Source organism: Eulemur rufifrons, chromosome 7 (assembly GCF_041146395.1).
Source record: "Eulemur rufifrons isolate Redbay chromosome 7, OSU_ERuf_1, whole genome shotgun sequence".
NCBI lineage: Eukaryota > Metazoa > Chordata > Mammalia > Primates > Lemuridae > Eulemur > Eulemur rufifrons.
In genome coordinates, this window is record NC_090989.1 from 168,799,494 (window position 1) to 168,818,958 (window position 19,465).

A 19,465-nucleotide genomic window follows, 5' to 3' on the forward strand; every position below is an offset into this window, starting at 1 on the left:
TCCATTTAAAGGCCAGAAAACTGGGGAATATACCCGAAGTCACAACCAGGATTTAAGCTGAGTCTGCACAGTGTCAAAGTACATGATAGCCAAGTGGTTACAAACATGGGGTGTGAAGCCAAGAGACCAACATTCCAATTTCAGACCCCTACTTAGTAGCACGGTGACCTTGGGCAAGTTAGCCTGTCTGAGACTTAGCCTGTCTGAGCCTCATTTTCTTCACCTGTAAATGGAAATAAGAACACCTACCCTCAGATTCAAAAAAGGAAATTAGATAAGAGACATGTTGATGAAACATGGTGACACTTGATCTAGAGTTTCGTCTTGGTTTGAGTTCCCCAGAAACAGACCCTGTGACAAAGTTTCAAGCACAAGTAGTTTATTTGGAAAGTAGTGCTAGGAATGTGAGATGGGGGGAGGGGAAGTGAGATAGGGAATGGAAGAAAGCCCATAAAGGGTGTGTCATCACCATGGGCCACTGGAGCTCACTCCTGTGGGGGAACCATAGGAAATGGTGTAATATGGGCCTCAGAGCTACCCCCACTGAGGGGGGTGTGGTGGAGGTTGGGGGTTTCATCTGGCAGCCCCTTGTCCAACACTGACTGAGAACAGCCTCTGACAGCATGAGCATGGTGGCACTGTTGGCTTGCTCTGAGCCAAGCATGCTCCCACAACCAGGAAAAAAAAACCTTCACACAGAGATTTGTATTAACAGACATTCATAGCAAGGATCTTTCTGTGTATAGAGGTGAGTACTCAGACGTTATGGGCAGGGTCCCAACAGCATCTGCTGCAACTCTGAGATAAGAACAGGATTCTGAGATGCAGAAAGAAGCAAAGAAAAGAGACTTGCTTTATTTTTAACTTCATTAGGAGCCCAGAATGTCTAGATAAACCCCAAGTCTATTTTATTTTGAACCAATATGTTTCCTTGTTGAATATTTCCAAGCATGATTCCTCTTCCTGGACTCCACAGTAGAGTGATCTGGTGAAGAAAGGGTGTCCCTTAGTCCCCACCTCCAGGTCACCCTTAGTATTTTTTGCCTGAGGTAGAGTCAGGCAATCTGTGCTCAAATCCCCAGTGTACCCAAAACTAATCCTCGCATAGTCACACATCCATCCAAGCCTCAGTTTCCTTACCTGTGAAATGGGAGTGATGTCTGCACACCATCGCCCTCTCTGTAAACATAAAGCTTCTCCTAAGCCCCCACTATGTGCCACACCCTGGGATAGGGGCTTCGAATTGAAAGATAAATGAGATGAGGTTCTTATTTTAAAAGATCTTACTGTCTAAGATAGAAGACAAATAAGTAAGTCAACGATCCCAATGCAATGAAGACAGAGCAATTGCAAAGGCAGTCACATAAGGCTGAGAGAGCAATAAAAAGGAAGGGTGGGGGAGGGGAGAGAGCACATCTGAAGGGGCTGACACAAACGCAGTCTTTGTGGTCGCCTTACAGACAGACTCATTACCGAGGGCCCCAGCTGCTGTGGCTCTGAACTCCCTCCCAGCATTCACAGCAAGGTCATGGCCCCACAGCTGCTCCCCTCCCATGCCTGAGTACAGCAGAGATACTAAGGCAAGCTCACCCCTGGAAGCCCACACTGGCTCGAGACTCCCTGATGCCTTTGTGCACCTTTCCTAGACTGTGAGGCAGGCAGGACGCTGCCACCCACGCAGCCTTCTCTCCCTGTCTGCTTCTCTCGGGAGCAGACTTGCACTGCAGTCTGACGGTTCTTCCAGCCTTTTCCAGCCTCCTCCCAATTTCCTTTCACACGGGCATTTCTGCTAAAGAGAAAAAAAATCCTTCAATGTTTAATCCTGCCTTGGCACCTGCGTTTTGGAGGACCCAGACTAAATGTGCTGAAGGACTGGTAGCAGTGAGGAAGGCAGAGATGGGCAGAAAATGGACACCAGGCAGGGGGACAGGCATGAACACAGGCAAGGAGGAAGAGAAAATAAGGACAACAAAGGGACGGAGTGCGCAGTACCTGGCAGGGCGGGAAGGGAGGGGTGCGAGATGGAAACTCGTTCCCAGGCTAAATGGTACAGTAGAAGGTACACGAGCCAGGGTCAGATCATTGAGAACCTACTAGGGATTTTAACCTTATCAAGATGACATTGGGGAGACTGTGCAGAGTTTTAGGAAAAAGCGTAACAAAATCAGGTCGGCATTGCCCAGGCAGGAGGGGCAGACAGACGGGGGCGACATGAGAACTGGGGCCTGGGCGGTCAGACAGGGCACTGCAGGAATTCCAGCGAGCTGTCAGGAGAGCCTGGCCTGGGGAGGGGAAGGCCGATGGAGCAGAGAGAAAAGAGCCGTATTTATAAGGTGAAATTGTTAGAACTTGGACACTGCCGCATACGGGGAATGGCTGAAAGTGAGGAGTTGAGGAAAACACCCAGTTTTCCATTACAGGAAAGGCAGATCGGTTCACAGGGAACGAACCGGCAGAGAGAAGCCCACACTGTTGTTCACTGACTGACATTCACAACTCGCGCTTCCCGTGAAATTCCAAACCACAAATAAGTTGTCATTTCCCAAAAGCGCACCCAGCATTCCCAAAAGCTATTCACACCATCTCATGCAGCACACACGGCTGAAGATGCGGTTTGCCGAACCCACAATTTGGCCAAGCGGTCGTGCAGTGAAGAGTGCACGTGGCACGTGCGGTGCCTGAGGACGTGGAGGGAGAGGACCCGTGTGGAGCTATGCCTCAGTCGAGACTGAGGTCCAGGCTGGAGAAGGAGGGTAAGAAATCATCAGTGTACGGGCTCTGCACCCTCGGAAAGAGAAGAGCAGAAGCCCAGTGTATTCATTCCCTATTGCTGCCATGACAAATTACCATAATCCTGGTAGCTTAAAACAACATGAATGTATTATCATGTCTTACGTCAGCAATAGGCTTTATGGGACTAATGTCAAGGTGTCAGCAGAGCTGCATGATTTCTGGAGGGTCCAGGGGAGAATCCGTCCCTTGCCTTGCCCAGCTCTAGCGACTGCCTGCGGTGCTCAGCCCATGCTCCCTCCCAGCAATGGCCTCACTCCAGCCTCTTTCATCATATTGCCTTCTCTGACTCTGACCCTTCTGCCTCCCTCTCGCACCGCTTAAGGGCTCCTGTGATCACCTCTGGCCCACTCAGATAACCCAGGCGTATCTCTCCGTCTCAAGATCCTTAACTTGATCGTACCTGCAAAGACCCTTAACTTAATCGTAACTGCAAAGACCCTTCTGCCATGTGAGGCAACGTATTCACAGGTTCCGGGGTCCACAACATGAACATCTTTGGTGACCATCATTCAGCCTCCCTCAGCCCCTCCAGGGACTAAGCCCTGGAGAACATGACTATTTATGGAGCAGGCCAGCCTTGGAACAAGATAAAGAACCAAAGACAGGGATGAATTCCAGGCAGTCAGTTACCAGTGACATTTCCAATTTCAAGGGTATCTTAGCTCCAGCAAAAGTCGCTGCGTGGAGATGTGAGGTTTGGCTTTTTTTTCCTGCCTTCTTGCCTGTGATCTACTTCACCAACACAAGAGTACAAAGCTATTTTGAGTGGAATAAAAGCACAGGCCTATGCATAAAAAAGCACTGCAAGGCCCAGAATGATATCGTAATTATCATTCTGAAGTTACTCCTCCGCAGAGGGAAATAGGCCTCTTCTGAAGGCTTTGTCTCCCTCACTGAAAGGGCTCTGGCCTCATGAGGTTGTTCCTGATCCTGGTATAAACCTGGATTCTGGGTGGACTCCCAGAAGCCCTTGTGGCTCCCCAGCTCTATCTCCTCTCCATCTCTAACTAATGGTTGTATATCTCCATGGCAAACCCAAGAAAGCCGGGATGTCACTCTCTCCTCCTGACCCAGGATCAATATAAGCAGCCTCTCCCTGACAGTTTGCTTGGAAAACAGCTGACTTCAAAAGTTTGCAATGGACTGGCATTTTCTCTTATGGAATTTTCTCTTCCCCAGCTTCAAAGCAGGGAGTCTGGTTCTTGGACTTTCTTCCTTGCCCCAAGAATTTTCTGCTGTTTGTGACCACATAAGCAACAATGAGATGACGCCAGAGGTCACAGGGTGTGTCTTCAGCCCAGTTCCCTAGAACCAAATCCTGACACAAGAATTCATTTGCAGGTGGTTCATTAAGGACATGCTTCCAGGAGAAATCCATAAGGGAAGCGGGAAACCAAGAAAGGGGAGGGGAAAAGACTAAATCGGGTACAATGTCAAGCAAAGTTGTAGTCTTAGACTGACCCCATAGGGAGCTCTAGAGGTTCAGAGTTTGTCCCACTGAAAGCGAGGGAGCTGGGCTTTCAGAATTCTCTACTGCTCATCGCTGGCTGAGACCTCAGGAGGATACATTCTCCCAGACACTCCCAGCTCTCTGTACGTATGCACTGAGCATAAAGCAGTGCCTGGCACAGAAGAGGTAGTCAGTAAATATTTGTTGAATAAAGTAATTAATATTATGATTACTGTCATTGTCTTCTTATTGCTATGATAAATAAAATATCCAGTATAGGAAGTACTCAGTGCAGCGCTGTGGCCCATCCAGGCCATCCAAGGAGGTGTGCACCCTCCCTCTAAGTGCGAATATGAACATGCGCATTGCGTGTCTGCCCAGGGCAGCCTCTCAACTAGTTTGTCTTTGTTAAAATATATGGAGCAGGTGCTGCCACCCTGATCAGTATTTTTGCTGTCATTTCTCTGTGGCTAAATACAGGTGTGACAATAAAAGGAAAGGATAAAAAATGGGGTGTCTTACACTGGAATTTGCCTGAAAAAGAAGAGGATGACAAAATATGGTGGTGGGGTGGGGCCAGGACTAAGAGGCCCTGAAAATAAATGTGGCCTGTTTACACCTGGGGCTCCGTCATTGCTTGTCCACTGCCCTGGAAATTCGAGTCCAGCTCCGAAATTAGACAAACCTGAGTTCAGCAGACCCTCCAGTACTTACTAGTGGGTGGCCTTGGGTGAGTGGCTTGACTGTTTCTGGAGGCCTCAGTTTTTTCATTTTTAAAACGAGGATAATAATAGCAACCTTCTCCTGGGGTTATTGTGAGGAATGAATGAGGTAGTGAGTGGCAGCATGCTTTTGCCGTGCCTCACAAAGAGAACTCAGTTGTCGTCATTGCTGTTGGTGGTGTTTGGCTTTTAGTTCCTTCAGGTGTTTCCCCCTGTCCAATTCATTGCTCCACCCACTCAATATTTAGTGCCATGTGCCAGAGTAGGCCCAGGAAAGACAGCAGAAGGTAAGACAAGTGTTTCACAGACTAATGCAGTTTACACTGGTAATAACAAAACATGTGTTAAGTATTTACTATATACCAGCTTCTATTCCAAGTGCTTTATGTATCTTGTCCCATTTAATATTCTCACAGCACCTCTATGCAGTTGGCCCTTGTGTTATCCTAGTTAGACAACTTGCGTGAGGTCACACAGCCAAGTGGCAGAGTGAGGGTGAACCCGGGCACTCTGGGTCGAGGTTCCTCCGTTTAATCACAAGGGGCTGCGATGCCCCCGTGCCAGGGCTCCACCAGGACACGAGGTTGATCTCCAATATATGACACCAAGTTGCCAACCGGTCTCTAAGCCTAAGGTTCAGGAACAATACTCAGCACTTGACAAACTGGGGAGAGAACAAATTCTTCTCCTCCTAGACCAAAGCCATGACAGATCTAATTGAATTCTGGAAGCGGTATGATTGCTTGTGATTTGCCCAGGATGAATGGCTCTGCTTGACTTCGTTTCAAAAAGCATCGCTTCCTGCCTGCAACACAGCCCTAGAGAATACATATTCTTTCCTCAGGAAAATCGGCAAAAACTAATTTCCAAAATATTTCCAACATTCCTCCAACCCGCGAGCCCAGCTAAATGAAATTAAATTCCACCTTTCTTGAAGGTGAGTCTTTTTTGTAAGTTTGAACTATAGACTGATGTTTAATTTCAAACCCCTAAACACTGAGGCTATTGATCTTGGTAAGTGTAAAGATTAATATTTCTGAAGAGGATAGATGGAGGGAAATATCCAGGCAATTACAAGTAACATCCAATAAAGAAACATAATAAATATTTAAGGAGTTGAAGGAACTACTCATATAGGAGAAGCTGAGAAGAGGTGGAAGACCGAGGTGTGTGTGTGTGTTTGTGTGTGTGTGTGGAGAGAGAGAGAGAGAATTTACTACTTTAAATACTATTCCCTTAATTCATATTTTTATTAGGCCAGAGGACCAGTCCAGTCCTGTCCCCAGAATTTGCACTTTTCTTTCCAGCCCCCTCTGTTAAAACCTAGAAATTCAGGCAAGTGAGCAGAAGTAAAGATAAAACATCCTGGGTTTGCAGTGAGAAATGCAGCACTAGAAGCTGGCAATGTTATCAAGAAAGAAAAATCACATTCTAGAAAAATCGAGGGAACAAGAAACGGGAAACAAAATTGGGTTAGACTTGATGTTTATACACTCTGAAAAGCACAGCAAAACGTAACTAGCGGTAACCCTTCAAATAATTGAAAATTCATTTTTATATTGAGAGAAAAATATTTCCCACTACAGCTTCCGCCTAGGTTCTGGCATAAACCCTGTGTAAAAAACATCAAAAGGCCACTGTATCACAGCAGGTTGCTGCAAGAACCAAACGAGCGATCCATGAAGGAGTGCCTGGCACCTAGTAAGTGCTATGTGTTAGATAGGGATTATTTGGAGATTTTAAGCAGGAGATCAGCACATAAAGATTTGCATTTTAATAAGATCGCTCGAGCATCAGGATGGATAGCGGGTGGGTTGGAGGGATGAAACCGAAGGTGGGAAGATCTGTTGAGGAGTTGTCACAGGATCCAGGAGAGAGATGACAGTGGCCTGGACTAGCTGGCTGCACTGGGGTGGAGAGAGAGAGAAATTCTGATGCATTCAGGAGGTGGAACCTACAGGTCATGGCAATAGTTGACTCAAAGGGTAAAAGTAGATGAAGTCCTGGGTGACACCCAGGTTGTTTGGGCAAATGAGAGGCTTGCAGTGCCATTTACTAAGATGAGAAACATGGAACAGGAGTAGACTGGTTGGAAAATTCAGGTTTTATGCTCTATGTCTTCTATTATTTTTCATGCTACCTGGTCTCTAAGTGGTTTCAGAATGAAGGTTTAGAGTGTTGACTCTGAGATATTCAGGCCTGGTTTCAAATCATAACTATACCATTTACTAGCTCTGTTTCCTTCAATAAGTTATTAACCATCTTGGTGCCTCAGTTTTCTCATCTGTAAAATGGGATAATAATAGTAATATAACTCATAGAGTTATGCATACATAATTAAATACTTTAAGTAGGGTACATAGCATAGAATCTGGCACACTGAAATGTTCTCTATACATTTTAGTCCTTAGTATCACCATATTGTGGAATACAAAATCAGCATGCATTTGAATATCTAAATAGCTCTCCTTTGAATGGACTCGGTTGGCCTAAGCCCCTTTCAAATTCTTGGGCCCCAGTATTTTAGGGCAAAGACAGACAACTCAGGTGTTGCTGTGAGCATACTCTTCACACCTCAAGGCATTCTGCAGACCTAATGTACAACATGAGGGCTATAGTTAATAATAACGTCTATTTAAAATTTGCTAAGACAAAAATGTGGTATATATATACCATGAAATATTACTCAGCTATTAGAAATAATGGCGATATGGCATCTCTTTGGTTCTCCTGGAGAGAGTTGGAACCCATTCTATTAAGTGAAGCATCTCAAGAATGGAAAAATAAGCACCACAAGTACTCACCAGCAAACTGGTTTCCCTGAGTGCACATTTGGGAATAACACCAATTGGGTATTGGACAGAGGTGGGGGCTGGGGGGAAGGGATGGGTGTATACCTACTTGATGAGTGCGATGCGCACTGCCTGGGGAATGGACACAATTGAAGTTCTGACGGGGGGGATGGGGGTGGGAGGAGGGGATGAGTGCACACCTACATGATGAGTGTGATGTGCACTGTCTAGGGAATGGACACGCTTGAAGCTCAGACTTGAGGGGATGGGGAGGCATGGGCAATATATATAACCTGAACTTTTGTACCCCCATAATGAGCTGAAATAAAAAAAAGAAAAAGAAAAAAAAAATTTGCTAAGAGAGTAGATCTTAAAAAAAGATAACTATATGAAGTGATAGATATGTTAACTAGCTTAATTGAGGTAACCATTTCACAAAGTTTATGTATGTCAAGATATCACATTGTACACTTTGAATACATAAAATTTTTATTTGTAAATTATACCTCAGTAAAGCTGAAAAAAATGAAAAGTTATTTCCTCAGGGAAGCTCACTCTGAAGCCCTCTAGCCCCACACTAGGTGAGAACCCTGTGCTCAGATACTCTTACAGTGTAGGACCCTGGGCTTTTTCTTTGTATCATCATCACAGACTTAATGTCCATCTCCCTGAACCAGACTCGAAGCCCCAGGAGGGCAAGAGCCATGTTATGGCCTCATCCCTAGTGGCCAGGCTGGGGCGTGGCACACAATTAGGGCTCAGTAAGTGCAGTTGACCCTTGAACAACATGGGTGCGCCTGTCCACTTATATGCGGATTTTAGTCAACCAAACACGGACAGAAAATACGGTACTCAGGGATGCAAACCTCGCCTATATGGAGCACCAACTGTTTGTATCCGTGAGTTCTGCAGGCCCTCCTGGGGGACTTGAGTACGTGTGGATTTTGGTACATCCAGGGCTCCTGGAACCAATCTCTGTGTCTACGGAGGGGCAACTGTCATTGTAGAAAGAAAAAGAGTATTTAAAGAATTATTTCCAAACCTATTCTGAATGTTCCCCTCCCTACCAAACACACATGAATTTTATGCCTGTTGTCATTTCCTGGCGGTTTTCTTTGAGAACAAATGAGCTCTCAGTCCTTCAGGACACACAGGTGTCTCATTTTCAGGCTCTCTGAGCCCTATGCCACACAACCAGTCATTCAAACCTACCAGCTCTGCCTCTCACCAGCTGGGTAACCTTGGACAAACAGCGCCACCTCTCTAAGCCTCAATGTCTTCTGCTGTACAATGGGGATAGCGACATGTCCTACCTTGTAGAGTTGTTGTGAAGATTAAGTGAGTGCAGATGTGTACAGTTTTTTGCACAAGGCCTGACCAGCTAAGGCCAGATGTGTGGACTATTGTCAGCATTATTGTGATTGTTTCTGTATTCAATTCCAGGTTATACTCTCAGTGAGAAGAGCTCATCCTCCACTCTGTTGTATTTGCAGAACAAGGATTCCTTGCTTTCACTAGCACACTTTCCAGCTCTTTTAAACACCAAGTGCTAACAAATATCTAGAACTATATTATCAAGCAAAAACATGTTTTTCCCTGAGCCTCACATGGTCTCTCAGGTCAGGGCAAAAGCCAAAATGGAAAAGAAGGATTAAAGCCATTGGGAATATTATATACTTATTTATGCAATTAGACCACCCTCTCCAACCTTGTTCCAAAACTTCCATTAATGGAATCCTGTGTTTTTTATCACAGGGAAAATAGCAAAGAAGACGAGTGAAGAAAGCTGTCTGACAAATGAGGATGACACTGGCTCCCTGAACTCACGAGAATAAATAATGGCTCTGTTCCCAGATCATTTGTCACAGATGCTGCCGATGCCCTATCAGATCTTCCTGTTTCTGGCCTGCACCATCCCAGCTTTTGCAGTTATTGGCTGTTGACTGCTCATACCTGTGCCTCTCTCCAGATGCTGATGGGCTGCCTAGTCTAAAGATGCCTGGGGGTTATGATTCCTCACTCCCAACGATAGCTGTGGCCATTGACTGACTGATGAGATATAAAAGCCAGGCCTGTACCCTCTGGGGTGGTGGGGACAACCTTCGTGGTGAAATTCAAACTCCAGAACTCATCCTGAAATCAAGCTGGACTTTGCCTGATAAATACATTTCTTCCCACCTACCTCTCCTTCCTTATCCTTCCCTCCCTTCCTTTTAGGTCTCCCCTGAGGCATCCCCCCAATAAATCCCTTGCACAAGAATCCCCACCTTAGATTCTGCTTTTAAGGAACCCAACCTAAGATACTGGTCTCTAACTAAAGTAGCTATTAATAGGGTTAATGGGGCCATTGCAAAAGGGACTTAAATCATAGCTCATGAGGATAATGGAAAAAGCATTTTAACAGGAGACATTTAAGATAATCAGCATCACCATTATTCCTTAATTTTCCATCACTATATAGTTTTAAAAACCTTTTGCATATACCAAAGAGAGATTAACATTGTCCTTCCCCTTTTTTGAAATGAATGAACTGAGGCTAAGTGAGGTTAGACTCATCATATTCAGATACATTGTAGACATTTGGTGGCTGTTCCTTGGCTTAATTGTTTGAACACTGTGCCAGATACTATAAGTTCACTCAATGCCACATCCAACCTAACTATCTTCTCTTCTTGTTTTGTCTACAGACTCGAGAGTACAACGCCTGCTTTCCTGGACTCCCCAGCCCTTGCTGGTGTTCATATGACATTTTCTGGTCAATGAAATGAAAACCCCTAGTTAGAGTTTTTCTCCCAAAATAAAAAGCAAAGTCGCAAAATGAGGTGCACTTCTTCTTCTTCCTGTCTGCCTGCCTACCTGGAACATGACATGAGGCTAGAGGTGTAGCAGGTATCCAGGAACAATGAGAAAAATGAAGAATAAATTCAGGTGTGAGAGCTGGTGGAGCAGAACAAGACAGAGGGCCTGGAACACTGAAAACAGCATGGGACTGGTACGCAAGCCGTGGACGGCCTGCCTCCTGTGACAGGCAGACAAACGTAAATATCGACTCAGACAGATCTCGATGCAGGTGTAGAGAAATTTGGAAATGCTGCACATGGCTAGAATAGAAGTTGAAGTGTTATTTTAAAAGCTAGGGAGGTGTATGAAAAAGGCCAACATACTAGCAAAACTATTCCACCTGCTAAAGAGAAAACAGGTGGAAGATCATGACAAATTGTTCTTGTTTTCCAGTGATGTAGGGCCTAACTCCAACTCTCCAAAAAATGATATGTCTTTGCATGCCTAGATGCAAATGCTTTCTTTCCTACTGAACCCAGTCAAAACATTATTTTATGTTATCCAATGCATATTTTTGAAAGGATAGGAATTCTATTTATTTACAGTGTTGATTCCAATCTAATGCATATTGATTAATGAACAGCAGCCCCATGTGATAGGTTCTATTCCTACCTTCTCTTTGTAGATGAGAAAACCAAGGCTATGTGACTACGCTGTCAGCATGGTAGCCACTAGCCAGAGGAGGCTATTTTTAATTTAAATCTAAATTAATTAAAATTAAATCAAATGAAAAATTGAGTTCCTCAATCACACTAACCATATTTTAAATGCCCAATAAACATATGTGGTTAGTGACTACCACATTGGACAGCACAGATTTAGAGTATTTCATCATCACAAACAGTTCCATTGGACAGCATTGTTCTAACTGGTGAATTAATTACCAAAGACTCTATGACAAATAAGAATTTGGACTTATCCCTGGCTCTACCTTACAGGACATACAAGCTATCCTTGGGATGGTGCTTTGTTTCCTATTGTTGTAACAAATTACCCCAAGTTTAACGCCTTACAATGATGCAAATTTATTATCTCATAGTTCTGGAGGTCAGACATCTGACATGGGTCTCACTGCACTAAAATTAAGGTGTGAGCTGCATGCCTTCTGGCGGCTGTATGGGAGAATCTGTTCCTTGCTTTTACCAGCTTCTAGAAGCCTCCAGATTCCTCTGCTCATGGTGCCTTCCTCCATCTTCAAAGCCGGCAACCTTGGGCTGAGTGTTCCCCACGCTGCTGTCTCTCTGGTCCTCCCTTTTCTGCCCCCTCTTACACTCATACGAACATGGGGTCACATTGTGCCCACTCAGATGATGCAGGACGACAGGCCCATCTCAAGGTCAGCTCATTAGCAATCTTGATTTCACCTGCAACCTTCATTCTCCTTTGCCATGCCACCTAACATATTCACAAGCTCCAGGGATTAGGATGTGGACATCTTTGGGGGTCACTTTCTGCCTCCCACGGACACCACTCAAGGCCCTCCATGACCTGACCCCATCTGTTTTTCAACCATTTTTTCACTTGAATTTTTTTTATATTCCTTGTGCTCCAATCAAACAAAAATGCTCACTGTCCCCAGAGATACCATTCGTTCCAACAAACATGATTAAAACATCATCTGTGTTCTCGGACCCTGGGGAAAACAAAGGGGACTTAGAGCAGGTCCCTATCTAAAGGACCTCTTCTCCAGGCCCTTGTTTTTTAGATGTGCCCTTTTCCAGAAACGGCATTTTGAAGCCCCACCCACAGTCCAATTTAAGTATACCTAAATTCTACCTATTCTAAAAATTCTGTTTGCATACCACCTCATCCACCAGACGATGCCTGAGATAACTCCAGAACCAGATGGTGGCCAATGGTGGGGCTTTGGCTGCAGCTCCAAAAGTGTTTCCAGCCACATCTGGGTGCCCCTCTGGTGACTCCAGAGACAAGCTAGTGCGTGCTAGGGCATGTGGATCAAAGCGTGCACTCTGGAGTCAGAAGGCCTGGGTTTGAAACCCATAAGAAATGGCTTTCCCTTCTGAGCACGGAATACCTTTCTCCTCCTCTCTGCTCAGTGTATATGTATGGAGCAAGGGGTGGAGGCTGAGGGCCAATGAAAATATTAAGATATTTCTTTCACTTCAATTCACCTTCTTGTTTATTTCTTTCTTTTTACTCTTCTAAACAAAATGGGCCTTGCCGATATTCCTTATCTTTAACATTTTGCCCATGTCCTTCTCAGGATCTTTGCTGAGTGGCTGAGCGAGGACATCATGATGGTGATAAATGAACTTAAACGCAAAAGAAACCTGGGATCCTACCGTGGAGGACAGATGGAAAATAAAATCACATTTTCCGGGGTGAGTTATCCAAAGTCATTTACGAGAAGACATTTCAGGGCAAACAGGCCGCATCAGAGGAGCACGTCTCTCGGGGCCATTCACCCACCACGCGGGGAAAGATTGTTTTCATGCAGCAAGGCCCCTAAATGCAAGCCAATACGCCATCTGTGGTTAAACTAAAAAATAGGGAACTCACAGAACACTAGAAAGGGAAAAAATTACTTTTTTAGCTTTAGGGGCTTACTGTGAGACTGTAGAGTATACACAATGTCTTGGGTTTTTTTTTTTTTTTTTTTTTTTGGCACTTTATTGATGATTTAAAGGATTTTCAAGGGTAATTTTGACTCTACACAATTTTTGCCTTATGTACTGACTTGAAACACTAACTCCCACAAAAGATACGATTCTACCCTTAAGTCCTTTAGCACTTCAAGTCTCAAGAATCATTCATATTACACGAGTTTCTTGAAAGCCTCTCTGATTCTAATCGAAACTGGCCGCACTAAATCCTGGCATTCATGTTTGCTTTTAAACAGCTCACACCTTGGTTTCATGTGTAGGAGCTTTTCTGTCTCATATCAGCTGCTTTCAGCATCCTAGGCCCTGGCCCTAAAGAGCTTAGGGTCAGATGGGCTTTGAAGTTTAATTATTAAAGCAGCAATTATACAACAGAGAAGAATGAAATTGAAAATGAATCCGGCAGCTGATGGTGGGTGAGTTTGAGAGGAGTCCTGGGGACAGTAGGGATGAAAAGCCGCCACACATCCAAGCAGGGGTTTACATAACCAAATGGGAAGAAACACAATGTGCTTTACAAAATTACAAAGTGAACCTTTCTTTTTATTGTTTCTACCTTCTTATCCAAAAAAGTAGATGTCATTCTAAAACATTGCCTGGTCATTGGGAGACAGAGAATGAACTTAGAAGGAAGGAGACCTCAGATTCAGACCTAATCTTTAAGCTTGGCAGCTGGGGGACTTGGCCAGTGGCTATTAATACATTTTTCCTATTGAAAAAAGAAGAGAATTTTCTCATAGTGTGTTCTATGTAACACTAGTTGTGAAAAGTGTTCTGTATGTTAAAAGGTAGTCACATAAGTTTAGCCTCACAAGTTTGGTCTTGCCATATTCCTTTTTTAGAAATTCACAATGTACACTGGCAAATTAAAGGCACTGAGAAGTCCTGCAGTGAAGAAACCACCAAAATTCAGTATTTTTCAAACGTGTTTGAGCATACCTTTTTTGGTGAAACAGCAGTGAAAGTGTGTTTCAAGGGACACATTTTGAGAAGCCTGAACAACTCCATGGTAGCTCTGTGAAGGCCATGTCTGTTTGTTCACACAGTCCTGGTGCAGGAGGGGATGAAAAACTATGGCCAGGAAGCCAAGTCTAGCTCATGAGGTAAGTATGGTTTTTACATTTTTTAATGCTCAGGAAAAAAATCAAAAGAATAATATTTTATGTCACATGCAAATCATATAAAATTCAAATTCCAGTGTCCATAAATAATTTTTAATGTACCACACCCATTTGTTTATGATCTTCTATGGCTGCTTTCAAACTACAATGGCAGAGTTGTGTAATTGCAACAAAGATGGTAATGGCCCCAAAGCCTAAAATATTTACTCTCCGTCCTTTATAGGAAAAGCTTGCAGATCCCTGGAGTAGACAACCAACTAAATTATGCAAATGAGCAAATGTCTTTATAATTCCTATTCTTTCCATTCTCCATACCAAGTTGCCTCATTTTCTGGGGAGAAGATCAAGGTTATAAATGGTCCAGAATGAGGCCCTTCTTTTTTCCCATTGGTCTTAACTATCTTCTTTTTTCTGGTCTCTGCTGTAGCTCAGCTAAGTAATCACTTGAGCTGAACAAATGTTTGAATTCCAGATAGTCTCTCCATACCTCAAATTTTCTCTAGTTTGCTTCATGAAAGTCTTTCCGAGATGATAGTCATACTCACATGGCAATGCCCAGAAAGAGGGAAAAAAGGAAAGGGGGAAAAAAAGAATTAAGATTGGGGTGGCTTTGACTAGGATGTCAAGGTTTGCAAAAGCATCGCCTACCGTATTTGTCTAGAAGGTAAGTAATGGATGAACATGGACAAGAAGAAAAGCTGGGAAGGGGCGCCTTGGACTTCTTTGTAAACATCCTGATGTCACACATGCAAATCAGCCAGCCCACCTAGAAAAGACCTGCAACACAGATGTTCATTACTCCAAGCCAAGCTGAAGCAGCAGCCCAGGGCAGCGCCGGAGTCCGAAAGAACATGGTGTGAATCCTGGCCGGTCCCTGCCACTTAGTTGCCATGTAACCTAAGGCAGCAAACTTAACTCATTTGGAAAATGGACCCGCCCCATCTCTCCCCACTCTCTCACCTTTCCTCCCTGTATCCAGCCAGGCCAGCCCTCTTTCTCTTCCTCAAACTTACCAACTCCTATTTGTTATTGTTTTTGCAAGGAAGGTCCCTTCCCTCCAGCAGGCACCTCACTTTCATCTGGCTCGCTCTTCCTCATCCTTGGGGAGCCCCTCAGGGGAGGCCCCATCCTCTGGATGGCTGCCTTTGTAGCATCCTGCACTTCTTCCCAGCACTTGGCACATTGTAACCACACACGGCCATGTCTACATTGCATCTTGTTGCCTGTCTCCCCCTTAGACCACAGCACTGCCCAGCAGAACTGTGATGTGATTCAGAAAGGTCACGTCAACTATTCTCACAGCCACGTTTTTTAAAAAATGAAAAGAAGCAGATGAAATTCATTTTAAAAATATATGTGCAACCCAATACCCAAAATATTACCATTTCAATATGTCATCAATATCAAAAAATTATTAGAGGCATATTTTACATTTTTTTCATACTAAGTCTTAAAGATCAGGGTGTAGTTTACACTTTACAGCACAACTCAGTTTGGACTGGCCCATTTCAGGTGCTCCATGGTCTCATGCTATATCCACAGCACCTGAGTGTGCTCAGCTCACTGTAAGAGCCACATAAGTATTTGGGTTTGTTTTTTGTTTTTAAAGAATATTTTGTACAGAGGAAGAAATGGACGTACAGAAAGAGGACGTGATCGGCCCAAGGTCACAGGGATAAATTAACGGTAAGCCAATCCTAGCCCCCACCTGCAGGTCCCAAATGGAGCCATGTGGCCCCCTTGCCTCCAGAAACTCTTCGTAAGCATCTCTCAGGTCAACATGCAGCTCTAGAGGCAAATGTGCTCCCACAAGTCAGCCAGAAGCATCTTTATTAAAAGCTTTCCCTTGAAAGATAGGAAAAGTTTGGTTTTATGAGAAAAGTTTCCTTTCTATTACCTTGTAAATCCTGTCAATTGGTAGGTATTATGTAAGTGGCATTAACGGGCTGTGCGCTGACTGCTGCAGATGTTATTTTGAAGCTCTTGTACAGCTATTGTGTTATCAGTGGTGATTTCCTTCAGGATTCAGCCTTCAATTTCTCCAGGCAGAGCTGCGAAGTGAGTCAGAGTTAGCCTTCTCTCCCTCCCCAGGCTTGTGGGGGTGTGAAGGGGGGGTATGGGGTGTGTGGGCTTGGGTGAGACAGCGAGGAATGTGGTCAGCATACTCCACATTCTCAGCCTTTATTTACCCCCTCTGAAAGTCAGAGTGAGGCTAGTCATAAGAAAAACTCCCTCCCTCAGAAGGTTTCATGGTGCATGAAGAGACAGCAATCACAAAAAAAAAATAATAATAATAATAAGAAAGTAGAAATGCAAAAAATATAGGATCAGTCTAAACTTGCAAGGAGAAGAGAGAGTTGCAAAACCATATCACACTGTGATCCTACTTTCATTATAAAATGCATATTTCACATAGATATGTTATAGGAAAATGATCCAGAAGATTACTTTTCAGAATATTAATTATACTTACCATTAGGTAGTAAAATTATGAATTATTTTTAATTTCTCTGCTCTTAGTTGAACTATAGTTTTGAATTTTCTTCAGTGGATATGTATTATACAAAAAGGTAACAAGTGAATATTTAAACAGTCTGTGCACACATACATACACTCCTATATGAACCCAAACCTTCCAACAATCTTTAAGTGCCGATTATTTTTGGAAATGCCCATGAAACCCATCATTTCTTTAGCTTTTAAGGAAATGACTTTGACCCTTTTGAGCTCAAATTAGTCCCAGGAACCAAAAACCGGGGCCAATAATTTTGAGATATTTAGCTCAGGGCCCTCAGGGCTGTCAACAGCATGAGGAATGTAGCTTCCTGCAATGTGTAAACAGAAACCTCTGCCCCCCTGCAGGCCGCCTGGGGTGAGAGGGCCTTCCCCTGGGCGGAGGTGTGGGAGGCAGTGGGCTGGAACCAGGTTTAGCACAGCTGCCAGCAGCCTTGTTAGGGATTCAACCTCATTAACTAGGAAACAGGGGAGTCAGTTTGGTTGCCAAAGTAGAAGGTGTTAAAGGAGCAATAAACCTTTCTTCTGTTTTGGTGATGATGAATTCAAGTAGCCATTGCCCACCTTCCTGAGAGAAGAGTTCCGATCAGGATCTGGGCCCACAAAGCAGGAGTGTTTCACAGACCATGCTGAGGGTTCAGACTCCCCCACCTGAAGGTGGGAGCTGCCTCCCCAGACAGAGCTATTAGATTGGCCGTTCTTTTTTTCTCTCTCTCTCTCCTTTTTTTTTTTATATACTACTTTGAGAGTATAATTAAAAAGGCTGGTGGTTCTTAACCAGGTAGATTTTGCCCCCCAGGGGATATTGGGCAATGTCTGGGGACATCTTTGGTTGTCACAACTGGGGGAAGATGTATACTGAAACCACCCTTCACACAAGTCAATAATGGGGTACAGGGCGAGAACTGTGGTAAGGGCCTCGATAAAAAGAATGATAATAATTAGTCGCTGTCCTCCTGTTTGCTTCTCTATAATTACCACTCCGGAGCCACGCAGCTAGTGATCATAAAGATTCCTAACTCCTCCCCATAGCTGGTGTCCATAAAGATTCTTAACTTTCTCCATAGATAACACCACCTTTTGGAAACCTAAAGGTAATTTTTAAGATATCTTCCAGGCCCTTCATTCTAGTAGATTGGTTGACCCACCCAGACCAGCGCCCCATACCAAGACACCAACTAAACTGGAATTGCGACCCCAGGGATGGAGCAACACAAGAAGATGATTGCTACACCCCTATAATTTTGCCCCAAATAACAAATCTAATTGCCTAATCCCTTGCCTACCAAACTATCCTTAAAAACCCTGTTTCCCAAATTCTCGGGGAGGTGGATTTGAGAAACTTTCTCCCTTCTCCCTGTTTAGCGCTATGCAGAATAAAACTCTTCCTCTATTGCAACTTTGACTGTATCAGCACATTGGCTCTTCTCTGTGCAGTGGGCAAGTGAACCTGGTTGGGTGGCAGCAATACTACTGGCATCTAGCAGGTAGAGTCCAGGGATGCTGCTAAATATCCTATAATGCACAGGAAAGCCCAGCACAACAAAGAATTATTTGGCCCAATGTTAGTAATTCCGAGGTCGACAAACTCTATCTTAGACGATGAAGGAAATTATTTGTATGCTTTGAAGGAAGGCAAGCTTTTTTGCTGAAATGAGCCAGATCACTGATACCTGGCTATATGCTCCGTGGCCAGCAGGCCAAAAGGAATTCTTTGAATGTTCTGCATATTTTGATCATACCACCTATGCGTGAGCACTCACCTTAGGACAGCCATGGAAATGTGCCTCATTCTGCATGTCAGCTCCGCTCTATTGATAGTGATTTCCAGGTTGGGTTTTCTGGAAGCAGACCTTGAGATGGAGTTTGATGCAAGAGATATTTGTTAGAGAACCACACCTGCAGAGGGAGAAGCAGGCTTGGGCACAGAGAGAAGACAAAATGCAATGCAAGTCTGACAAAGCCTTGGCCAACCTGGAGCCAGTAGCAGTATTTTCCATCAGAGCTGCCCAACAATAGGCTGAACAGCTGGGTCTTTATAACCCCCTTAGCATACACCGGGCCCAGTCACTTGAGAAGGCTGCTGCTAGAAGTGCATGACATTATGTCATGGGGTACACTGCAGCTGAGGCTGACCTCGAAGGTGCTAATAGCTGGACTGCCTGCTGACCACTCTCCCTACAGCTGGACAGCAAGTCCTGCGTTGAAATGAAATCTGGATCACACACCCCCATATGTACCACAGGGTGCGTCCACCCTCAGCAAAAAGGTATGCTACAATCCGTTCGCAATATTTGCTGTGGTCCTTCTGCAGAATGCCATGCAACCCTGCATTATTAGAAACAAGGGCCAATGGGTAAGGCCCATAACTGCAATATCACGGTGATGTGTCACAATCAACAGGGTCTGGAAGAAAACCAAAAGGCAGGCAAGCCAAGGAGGAATGGCAACTGCCTGCCACCTAGTTAACTACCCATCGGGCTGGATTAAAAATGGAAGCATTCCTTTGGTTTCTGATAAGAAATTGCTCACCTTTCTTTTGTTTATTCTACATTCACTCACTAGGTGCCCACAATGTCCCAGGCGTGAAGCTTGACATTGGAACACAACC

At 44.3% G+C, this 19,465-nt stretch overlaps 1 protein-coding gene across 1 annotated transcript in view; it reads left to right on the forward strand.

The window, feature by feature from the left end:
• SNTN (sentan, cilia apical structure protein) overlaps positions 1-15,611 on the forward strand; it is a 55,231-nt gene extending 39,620 nt beyond the window's left edge. The window contains exons 5-7 of the mRNA XM_069472053.1: positions 11,745-11,934; positions 12,823-12,940; positions 15,579-15,611. Coding sequence (XP_069328154.1) covers positions 11,745-11,934; positions 12,823-12,940; positions 15,579-15,611 — 341 coding nt within the window. The remainder of the gene's footprint in view (positions 1-11,744; positions 11,935-12,822; positions 12,941-15,578) is intronic.
• The last annotated feature ends 3,854 nt before the right edge of the window (positions 15,612-19,465 follow it).